The 11,068-nt window shown below is 64.7% G+C and overlaps 1 protein-coding gene across 3 annotated transcripts in view; it reads right to left on the bottom strand.

Annotated features, from left to right (window-relative positions):
- Window positions 1-293: 293 nt before the first annotated feature.
- NACC2 (NACC family member 2) overlaps window positions 294-11,068 on the bottom strand; it is a 67,006-nt gene continuing 56,231 nt past the window's right edge. For all 3 annotated transcript variants that reach the window (XM_049631640.1, XM_049631655.1, XM_049631646.1), the window contains 4 exons: window positions 5,879-6,043; window positions 3,765-3,870; window positions 3,309-3,406; window positions 294-1,961 (listed from right to left, as the gene is read on the bottom strand). In XM_049631640.1, coding sequence (XP_049487597.1) covers window positions 1,456-1,961; window positions 3,309-3,406; window positions 3,765-3,870; window positions 5,879-6,043 — 875 coding nt within the window. In that variant the 3' untranslated portion in view covers window positions 294-1,455. The remainder of the gene's footprint in view (window positions 1,962-3,308; window positions 3,407-3,764; window positions 3,871-5,878; window positions 6,044-11,068) is intronic.

The raw sequence follows: 11,068 nt of genomic DNA, 5'->3' as shown, positions 1-11,068 counted from the left end.
ACCCAGTCGGGGGCGGGGAGAGTGCGAGGGAAGGGGAGGGGTCCAACAGACCCCTTCAGGTCCGGAAAACCGAGGGGTGTCTCGGGTCTGGCCTAACCGCTGCCTGGGGCTCGGAAGGAAGGAAGCCCCTGGACAAAGTAGCCACCTGAGTGCTCCATGCAGCCCGTGCCCTCCCTCGCCAAAACACAGCAACTCAACTTCAAAGTGAGCCTTCCAGCAACTTCTAGGGGCCCTTCCTCCGTGCACCCTGCCGTGCATTCCAGACCGCACCCCTACTGCTCCCCCCGCCCCCGCACACTCACAGCCGCAGAGGCGCACACCCCAGGGTTTGCAGCACAAAACGGGGACCCGCTCCAGCCCGGCCTGGCCTCTGCCTCCTCCCAGGCAGGGCCCGCAGCACCCTCCTGTGTCACTTGCCCCGGCTGCTTCTCCCTGCAACGGCCCTGCTCTGCACAGGAGGGAGGTGGGACCCAGGGCCGGGCGGGGCCCGGATACAGATGACCCAGCCCCCGGCCACAGTGGGTTGGAGGCAGGGACACCAAATCCTCCCTAATTTTTTGCTCTTTTGGGTCTGAAAATTTTCAAACCATACATGAAATAGATCTGAATTAAGACAAAAACAAATAAACAGACAAACGTAATCCCAACGTGGCTGAGGGCTGTGGGGCGGCACCAGGGCCGTGGCCGAGCCCCACAGGATGGCAGGTGGCCGGGCGGGAGCCGCGGGCGCTCATGGCAGCTGGCCCAGCCTGTGGGGCCCCGGTGCACCAAGGACCAAGGAGCTGGGGGACCAGGGGAGCCCACGGGCACAGGGTGGGAGGACAGAGATGCCGGAACCCTGCCTCCTCCTGTGGGCGGCCCATCCCGCTGCCCCCGCACACGCTCAAACACACACGCACACGCACACACGCCCTCACGCGCTCCCACACCCCACGCACACAGTGGACCCGGAAGGCCTGACCCCCGAGTCTCAGGAAGAAGGAAAACCAGAGGAGTTTGGCCCCCGGGGGCCCAGCCCTGGCCCCTGGCCCCAGGGGGGTGAGCAGTGTCAGGGGGCGCGGGCCCCACACCCCAGGCCCCCTGGGCAGAGGGGGCGGGCAGGGCGGGGAGGCAGGGCAGGCAGACCCCCCCTCTCCCCTCCCCCAGGCTCTCGTCCCCGTCCCCGCCCCCGCGAGGGGTGGGGGTGGGGCGGGGGGCGGGGCCACAGCCTGGAGGCTAACCTCGCAGATATCAAAAGGGGCCCTGGGACCTTCCTCGCGAGGTCACCGGCGGACTCATCCTTACAGTATATCGAATGCGTGTGTTTCCTTCATCAACTTTAAATACAAGCAGGATAAAAATCACATTTTTTTCAGGCAACAGTAGCAGTTCCATAGGTAAGTGGCTTGATCACATTTGTTGTATTAGTAACGCATGCAAGCAGCTGGAAAACCGTCCCGCGGGCCGGCGGCTCCTCTACAAGGTCCCTGCGTAGGACGCCTCCTGTCTCCGGGCCGCCGCGGGCGTCTGCGGCCGGCTGGAGCTGGTGCCGCCCTGCTCGAAGGGCTGCGGGGGGCTCTGGGCGGCCGCGGGCGGCGGCTCGGGCGCGGCCACCTCCTGGATGACGGAGCCCGCCCCGTCCGCCTCCTCGCCGGCCTCGAACGCGGGGTTGTTGGCGGCGCCCAGGTCGACATTCATGGCGTCAGTCCTCAGAGCCACGATGGTGGCGGCGTCGGCCCGCCGCTCCGCGTAGATGCGCTGCTCGAACACCTGCGCCGCGGCGGGCGGGAAGTCGGGGTCGAGGGGCGGGCCGGCGGCGGAGGAGCCCATGACCGTGCGGTACATCTCCACGCCCTCGGGCAGCATGGACTTGATCTTGGGCAGCCAGCGCTTGCGCACGCGGCGGGCGTTGGTACACATGTCCGCCGCGATCACGTTCATCTCACTCTCCTTGAAGCTGGGGGCGAAGTTCTGGCAGTACACTGCGAGCACAGGGGTGCGGGGGCACAGGCTGAGTGACCCCCGCCTCCCGAGGGGCCCCACCAGCCCCGGGGTCAGGGTGACCCCCGCGTCCCGAGGGGCCCCACAGCCCCGGGGTCAGGGCACTTATTTGCTGGAGTGGCCGCTCCTGAGCCAGTGGGGGCATGGCTGGGGGCCTCCAGAGACCTCATGGCCACCCAGGCCTCTTCTGGCCTCAGCCTGAGGACAGGGGGTCACCCTTCTCTCCACTCAGTCCTGGAGACCCTGCCCTGCTCCCTCGGGACAACTGGCATCGGGACACAAGGCCGTGGTACCTCCCTGAGCACCCACTGGCTGTGTGGCCTTGGGCAGGTCCCTGGCATCTCTGGGCCTCATTTATCGCTGCCCCACCCACCCTGGGTCCCAGACCTGCTCAGACAAGCCTGATGGGTAACCCTGCCCTGGCCAGAAGGGGAGTCGGGGCAGGGAGGGCAGGCAGCCCTCGGCACCCGCTAATCAGAGGCGCTTCCTCACAGTCTGGACAAGGAACGAGGCGGAGCCAGGTCAGCACCTTCCCCCGGCCCAGCCCGAGCCGGGAGGAAGTGAGCCCCGGTGGCCGCATCCCTCGTCACTGAAAACGGTGCCGAGCCTCTCCTTGGTCCTCCACTGGGAGCCACAGGACCCGGCTCTGCAAGCCATCTGGGAGCCAGAGCCAAGTCCCCAGGGCGAGCCCCTCACAGCAGCATCGGCCGCACACCTCCCGGCCTCTTCCCGGAGCCCCACTGGCACTGCACGCTTTGGGACTCCCATTATCCACCACAAAGGCCCCTCTTTGCTCTAAAACAGAATTAGCCTCACACGAGATGTTTTCCAAGCAAGGAAATAAGACAGTGTCTTGCGAGCCGACGGCCGCAGGAGGGCCGGCTCTCGGCCCGTCTGGCCCGATCGGAGCGGGTGGGCTCCTCCCGAGGCCGGGGCTGGGGCCGGGGGGCAGCAGTCGGCTGCGGAGATGGACCGGCTCCGCCCCCACGCGCCCAGGAGCGGGAGGCAGGAGCCAGCAAGCAGATGGCAAAGGCTCAAAATAACCTCGAAATGTAAATAAGGGGTTTTGTTCAAAAAGGAAAATTAGATCTATTTCACATATTAAAATAGTTTCGCACGCAGCTGAATCCATCATGCTTGGAAACCTACCAAGAACGTTAGCACCTCGAGACCTGGCTCCTGAGAGCTGTTCTTTTCTCTTTCCCCCCAGCCCTGTAGGGCCAGCCTGGTGCCGGGGAGAGGCCGCCCGCCCCGCCCCGCCCCGCCTGAGGTCCCCGGGGGACCCCGCCGCTCCTGCGCCCCCGACCCGGGAGACCCCGTCCACTTACGCTTCACAGCGTTCAGGACCCGGCTGTCCAGAGGCTTGCGGCTTGGGTCACTAGTGGACGATCGGATGCCGGTGCCGCAGCTGTTGGCCAGTGTGTTCCTGGCGGGGGGGGGGGGGGGGGGGGGGGGAGGGGTAGTCAGAGGTGCCACGGGAATGGGGCTTTCCCACCCAGAAGTCTACCTGCCCCCCGCCTTGTGCCGCTCCTGACTTCCAAGGGTGCAGGGGTGGGGAACAGGCCCGCCACCTTCTGACCCACCCATGAAGTGAAGCACGTAGGTCTTTGTTTTAGAGGGGGGGGTGGTCCACAGCCCTCCCCAGACCCAGGCCCCCCCTCCCTCACCTCCACAGTCCCCGGGCCGACACCCAAGTGTGAAGTCAGTAAGGTGGGGGGCCTCACACGCGAGAGGCGTCAGCCACGGGAGACCCTCGAGGCTTCTGCGCCTGCCCAGGGACCCACCTGTCAAAGAAGGTGGCGAGGAGCCGTCTCAGCAAGACCTTGTGCTTCACCCCTGCGCAGAGGTGGCAGTTCATCAGCTGACCTCGTGTGATGTAGACGCCAGAGCCTGTGACCACCAGACACAGAAGAGTGAGGCGCTCGGCCTCACCACCCACACAGCCCAAGGCCAGGACCTCCCCGGGAGGCTCCCGGGGCCAGAGCGGGTGCGCAGGGGGGGTGGGGAGCGGCGCAAGGCCGCCTGACTTCTGGGTGCAGCACCCCAGGGCGTGCCCTGTCACCTGGAGGAGGCAGCCTTGGCCACGTGTCCCCAGATCACCCTGGCAGCCTCAGGGGGTTTCTCTGCTCAGCCTAGGGTTTGGGCAACGCTCCTCGCCTCTCTATCCCTTCCCCAAAACCAAAGCACCTCGGGCAGCGCTGGGGCCTGGAGTTCTGGAGGTCACCCGGCCCTGTGCCTGTGGGGGGAGGGGCGCCGCCAGCCCAGGGCAGGGGTGGGGGCAGTGAGCCCACACGGTACTGTTTACCCCAAAGAAACCTGGCAAGGCCCAGGGGCCCAGCAGGGCGTGGGCCAAGCCAGCAGAGGACACAATGCCCAGAGCGTGGGGTGGCCTCCATGTAACGGACGCTGCTTGTGGAGAAAGGAGCCGGCACCGGACGGTGCCCCCGACCCCCTGAGACAACAGTGCGGTAAACCCCAACGGGCTCTGGGGCCTCCTGAAGCCTCCTTCAGGCCTCTATGACCCCAGCTGTCACAGACCACGTGCTGAATCTTGTGAAAAAGACAAGAGTGGGGGGGGCTCCTTTCTCGGGGGGCAGGGTGGAAGGAAGACACAGGAGGTGTTCTTGCGTGTGGGTCCCCAGCTGGGCGGCCTGGGGCTGGCTTCCCTCCACGGGCCAGGTCTCCGGGGGAGCCTGGGCCCACTGTTTAAACAGACACGTGATTCTGGATGGAGACCACCGCCGGGGGCGTCGGGTCAGTGTGGCCTGACGGTCCTCAGCCACAGCATGCCAGGTGTCCCTGAGGGCCACCCCGCTCACGTCTGCAGAGGCTCCAGCCCAACAGCAGAGCAGGTCACTCTGAGCCACACGGGGGACACCCCCTCGTTGTGGGGAAACCTGTAAAGGGGGGGCTGGGACACAGTGGGGCCTGGGAACCTGATATCCAGCTTGCGTTGGGCCAGGGATGGTGCCCAGGCCTGGCCCCCGCCCCCAACCCCCAACCCCGACAGACAGGCTGTTAGCTGAAAGGCAAAGCCACCCCTCTCTGCCCTGTTCTAAGGTTGCCTGTTTGGACAGTGGCTCCCAGCAGAGGGGACAGCTCAGGCAGAACCCTATGATGCTGCCCAGGGCGTGGTGGTCAGGAGTGCCCAACAGGAACGGGGGGGGGGGGGGGGGGGAGGCAGAAGCTCACAGAAGGTCCACGCCAGCACTGGGGGGAGGGAAGGAGCCCATGGGTCCTGGCCAGCCTGTCAGGGGCTCCCCCGGCCAACCAGGAGACTCCTGGAAAATGGCTCCACCTCCCTAGCGAGGGGGACAAATGGCTCCACCTCCCCACCGAGGGTGACGGCAGCATCTTCTGTCTTCCCTGTGAAGAGCTTTAGAAATCTACGAGGGGCCTGCGAGGCCAGATGCATCCTAACGTTGAAAAGATAAGTATTTCTGACAAAGGCACCGGGCCCTAATGGGCTTTCGGACTCTACTGTGTCGTTCGCTTTTGCAGAATTCCGTTTCTGACTCGGACCTGCGTCTGGAGCCTCCGGTCGCTACCCGTCAGCGCAGCGATGGGGCGCTCTGGGACTTGGGGGAGGGGGGCCCGTGCGCTGTATTCGATTTGGTTTTATCTGCCACCTAAATTAAAACACAATCGTGATTGCAGCCCCTGCCAATCAGATGCGCGACCAGCCCAGGGGATTCAATTAAAATGCTAAATTAATTCAATTGAATAACTCCTCTTAATGACACATTCTCCTAAAAGGAAATTAGAGGAAATTTAAGATGTTCTTTTTTTTTTTTTTTTTTTGACTGATTAGTGATGAGTACATTGTTCAGAGCTCTGAGGAAAAAAGATAAACGAGGGCATCTGCACACAATAGACAGGGCGGGGAGGGGCACTTCACCTGCCACCAGCTCTAGCTTCTCGCCAGGGTCCCCTTCTGAGTAGAGCTTGGGGTGACAGCGGTACCCGATCTGGCTGATGAGGCTGGCGGGCAGCGCCACCAGGTCGCGGCGGATGAGGACACAGGAGCGGCTCTCCAGTGGCATGGGTTCTGGTTTCTCTTGCACTGCGGACACAGACCCGATCCGGTTAGGGGTGCTCTCAGGCACGGCGATGGAGATCCTGCCCAGCCAGGCTTGGGTCAGACCCTCCACAGTGGGCTCGACTGCTCCGTCCCTGCCTCGTTGCCCTCCCCACTCTCTCCCTGCCCACCTCACCCTGACCTCTGCGGGGAGGACCAGAGCGGAGAAGCGAACGGAAGAAGGCAGGGAGGGATGCCCACCCAGACCTGTGAACAAGCTACGAGGGCCCGGGAGGTGCCCACCAGACACAGGCCTGCAGATCAGGCAGGACGGGGGGCTCAGGACGGCATGTGCAAGGGGCTGGTCGGAGGGCAGCCCCGAGGTCTCATCGGGCACTCTGCCGGGTGGAGTGCAGGCCTGGAGCGCATAGGGCCTGCACTGTGCCCCTGGCCTGATGGCTGGGGGCGGTCCCATTCCACAGGTGGGGGCACACAGGGCCTCTGCCTGCCAGTGGGCACTTCCCGGAGGCTGTGCCATGCTGCCGGGACGAGAGACCGTTCCGTAAGTACCTGCCAGCAGTAAAGCTGGGCAGTGGCACTGTCGGGCAGGGCACCCAGGGCACCTCCAGCCCTCCAGGTGGTCTGGGAATGCTCCTGGCAAACCACTGCCAGCTGACAGTCAGGGGCCCCTGAGCTCGCCAAACCTGCAGCTACGATGGGGCAGGGGCTGAGCCCACTCTGATGTCCCCAAGCCACACAGGAGCATAACAGCAGCTGGACGTCAAGGCCACTGTCCCCCCCCCTCCCCTCCCCTCCCTCCCGAGGCCCCACCCTCCACCCTCCCCTGGCTGGGACACAGGCCCTCTGGCCGGTCTCTCAAGGCCGGGGTGGGGGCTCGAGTCTACTGGGCACCAGCCACACCGAGTGCCGTCCAGGTGCTGGGGGGCCGAGGAGAGGCCCTCAGGGGATGCCCCGTCGGGGGCTCATCGGGTGGCCAGGCTGGGTGGGGAGAGACGCCACAGGGAGGCTCCCGTGGTGGAGAGGACCGAGCCCCACCAGGCCTTGTGTCCCAAGACCCCTTAAGCAGGTGCCCCCAAGTCCAGCCCCACATCCTCCCCCATCTCCCTGCAGCCCCCTGGTCTCCTTGCCCCCCCCCCCCCAGCAGCCACACAAGCCGCACGCTCACCACAGGGTCAGCGAAGGGCCTCTGCGCGGGGCAGGGCTCCAGGGCAAAGCCCCCCGCCACGCACATGCTGCCATCAGCCCGGCACGCTTCACCCCGCCTCCCTCACCCTGTGTCCCCAGCACACGGGCCACTCTGGGTCACCTCCCAGGAGGGCCACCTGCTCCTGGCCAGCTGCTGTCACTGAGAAATCACAGCTGGTCCGGGGCAGGGGACTCCCCCACACAGCTGGCAGAGAGCACGGCCCAGCCCGCCCTCAGCCACCCAGACACAGGGGCAAGGTCTGCATGCCGGCAGGGGCCTCGGGCTGCTCAGAGGGTCACTCAGGGTTGGGCCCTCATGGTCAAGGACAGCAGTTCTCTGTAGCAGCCTTAGCGGCTCCTGGGCCAGAGGGGGGTGGCTGTAGAACCTTGTAGTGCCCAGATACCTGGAGGGCAGGGCCAGGCTGGAACCTGCTCTCCATCAGGCTCCAGGCGGGGACACCTGGCCACTCAGGCTGGAGCAGTGGTCCTGTCCCTTCGGCATTGTGACCCATCCCCGCTTAGGGGGTCACAGGAAAATTCAGCACCTGGCCTCACTGTGGCAGGTGCCAGGTTGGGCGGGGCCACAGACCTGGGAAAGCCACACGGGGGCTGCTGCAAAGGGGCTTCAGGAGGTAGGGTGGCAAGGAAGCGTCTTGGGCAGACCCTCACCCCCAGGCGGCCAGAACCCGGCAGCCTCAAGCTCCCGTTGGGGCGGTGGTGGGGGCCGGCCTCCTGGAGCCACAGGAGAGCCCCTCGGGAGAAGGCAGGCTGGGCTCCAGTGCCCAGCACCCCCCCCCCAGATCAGGGCTCAAGTGGGGGGGGGGGCAGTCGCTCTGGGGAACGGGAGGCACCTCCCACCAGGTGTGTGTGGGGAACGCGGGTGGGGGCAGATGAGCAGAGAGCAACAGAGAACCTTCCAAACCTGGTATACCCGGGGGCTCAGGGAGCACAGGAAAAACAACCCGGGTGGTATTTTAAAACATAATTACCCGCCCCCGCCCCCCCCACGGCCTGCTGTGATTACACACGCAGACGCAGAGCCAAAGCCAGCGCCGCGGCATTTACATAAAGAGCGCTCACCAACAGAAATAACGGCGTCCACAACGCAGCCTGCCGTGTTTCTCCAAACAGCAGAAGTTGTTTCCGCTCCTCTCGCCTGCCCCCCGACCCGCCCCAGCGCCAGCCCCCGCCCCCGCCCCCCCCCCCCACCCCCCCCCCCCCCCCCCCCCCCGCCCCCGCCCCCCGCCCCCGGCCCCCCGCCCCCGGCCCCCAGCCCAGCTCCAGAGAGCCAGAGACCAGCAGATCCAGAACACCCAGAACAGCCTCTTCTATTTCTGCTCTGCCTAGCGCCGGATACTGCGCCAGCTAAAAATACCCGAACCCGCGTGGTGGCTCATCTGGAAAGGTGCTCCCAAAGCCTTCCCTGCCCCTGCCCCTGCCCCTGCCCCGGGCTCCAAGCCTCCTCCTCCTAGGGAGAGGAGGGGGCAGCTTACAACCAGGTTCTGGGAGCCTGGGAGAGCGTGCACGGGGCCCCTCGCGAGTCCCCGTGGCCTTCGGGCAGGCGTCCCTGACTGCGGGGCTGGCGGGAGGCCCCTCGGTGGGCTGTGGGCAGGGACACGGCAGCCCGCAGACGGACCCACGGATCACACTGAGGTCACTCGGGGACCGGCCACCGCGGCGGAACCACCACCCTCACCGTCAACGGCCTCGTTTTCAACCAGCAACAGCTCCAGTCTCCAGGACCGTGGGCTCCGAATATTTTGGGCCCGTGGACTTTGGAGAGAAGCAGGTGTTTGTCCCGAGAGGTGAGTAATTGCTCTCCCTGTAGGAAAGGTGAGTCCCGGTGAAAAGGCCTCTACGGAATGATCCGGAACAGTAGCTGATCTGGGCCAAAGGGGCAGCCGCAACCAAGGACAGGCAGAGTTTCCCTCGGATCACCGGACAGAGAAAACTGTAACTGTGGACACAGGACTCATGGGTGGACCCGCCAGGGACTCTGGGCACCAAGGAGGGACCCAGCTGCTCCCTGACTCGGTGACGCTGCGTGAATCCAGCCGGCGAGGACATCGTGCTGGGTGAGAGGAAACCAGCACAGAAGGACAAGTCCCGTCAGATTCCACTGGCTGTGGGGCCGAGAGGAGTCGGACCCAGAGACAGACAGCACGGGGGGCAGGGTGGTCGGTGTGTCACGGGACCGAGTTCGGTCTGGGAAGATGGACGCTCCTGGGGACGGACGGAGGGGACGGCTGCACGGCAGCGTGAGTGTGCCCGACGCCCCCGAACTGTGCCCTCAGCAACAGCTGTCACGGCAAATCCTGCGTCACGATATTCCAGCCCAACAACACGATTCTCTTGAAAGAATGAAAGGCCTCTGTGGGAGACGAGGGCCGTGGTCCTCGTTTTGCAGTCTGTTAGGCACGGATAGAAGGCAGCGCTGGTGACGCAGGCCCGCAGGGACCCCGGGAGGGTCACTGACCTCCGTCCCTGCACCTTCTCACCCTCCTCCTGTGGGTCACTGACTGGGAACCTGGAGAACGCGCTGGACTGTCTCCCCGAACAAGACACACAGAGTCCCCAGCCCACGGGATGCCGGTGCATCGCCACGCCCCAACGGTGTGGCCTCTGTTCCTGTCCCCAGATGCACAGGGTGTCTCCGGCGGCCCCTCGGAGATGGCCTAGGCAGCCCCCACCCTCGGCAGGGAGCCCCCACCAATGTGTGTGGCCGCCAGCAGGTGACCGAGCCCCTGGGAGGTTGCGTGCGGAGGTGTGGGGACAAGGAAGGGGACACTCAGAGAACGTGTCATTTGTTAAAATGGCACAATAAGAAATCGAAGCCCTAGTCCTTGATTATATCGGAAAACACAACTTAAAGCCAAACGGAAAGAAAAAGGCCGGTCACACTACCCACTTTCAACTCACTATAAACCAGTCGTAACGGTACGTGCGGGCAAGCGAAGGGACACGCGGTCCACAGCACGGAAACAGGCCGGCACAGACACGCTCGGCTGAGTTGTGACAAAGGTTCACTCGCCACTCAACGGGGGAGGTGACAGCTGCTTCAGCACGTGGTGCAGAGGAAGCAGCCAGGCACGGACAGATCACAAAAGTGAAGCCGCCCTTGATCTGAGCCTCACGCCTGACGCGGAAATTGACAAAGATGACCCGGGACCTCGTGTAAAACACAGAACTACAAAACTTCCAGAAGAGAATCTTCGTGAACTCGGGTTCGGCGAAAAGCTTACACACGACCCCGAAAGCACAGCCCGTGAAGGAATGGCCTGATTAGCGGGACCCCACGGAAGGGAAAGCCTCCTGCAAAGACAGCGGCCCCAGCCGGCAGGCCTGCACCCGACAGGCGATTTGTGCTGAGAACCCGCAGCGGCTCTCAACGCCCGACAGCCAGAAAACGGACAACTCGATCTTTAAAATGGGCAAAAGATCCAAACAGGTGCTTGGTGAGAGAACACACAGACGGCACACCGGCACTGAAGAGGCAGCCACATTGGCCACCGGAAACTGCACATAAAACCGCATGGAGACGCCACTCCACACGCACGGTGCGGCTGAGCTTGCAGCCCGGGTGGGGCGAGGGGTGGCCACTGGGCGCTGGTCCCCAGCCACAGTGCACAGGGGGACACAGACACCCCGGGGGACGGCTGGGCAGGGGGACACGGGCACCCCCGGGGAACGGCTGGGTAGGGGACACGGGCATCCCAGGGGATGGCTGGGTAGGGGACACGGGCACTCCATAGGCAGCTGGGCAGGGGACAAGGACACTCCAGAGGATGGCTGGGCAGGGGACACAGGCAACCCGGGAGATGGCTGGGCAGGGGGACACGGGCACCCCGGGGGATGGCTGGGCAG

Source organism: Panthera uncia, chromosome D4 (genome assembly GCF_023721935.1).
Source record: "Panthera uncia isolate 11264 chromosome D4, Puncia_PCG_1.0, whole genome shotgun sequence".
NCBI classification, from domain to species: Eukaryota; Metazoa; Chordata; class Mammalia; order Carnivora; family Felidae; genus Panthera; species Panthera uncia.
The sequence above is the reverse complement of the archived record's forward strand: the minus strand, read 5'-3'. Positions and strand labels throughout refer to the sequence as shown.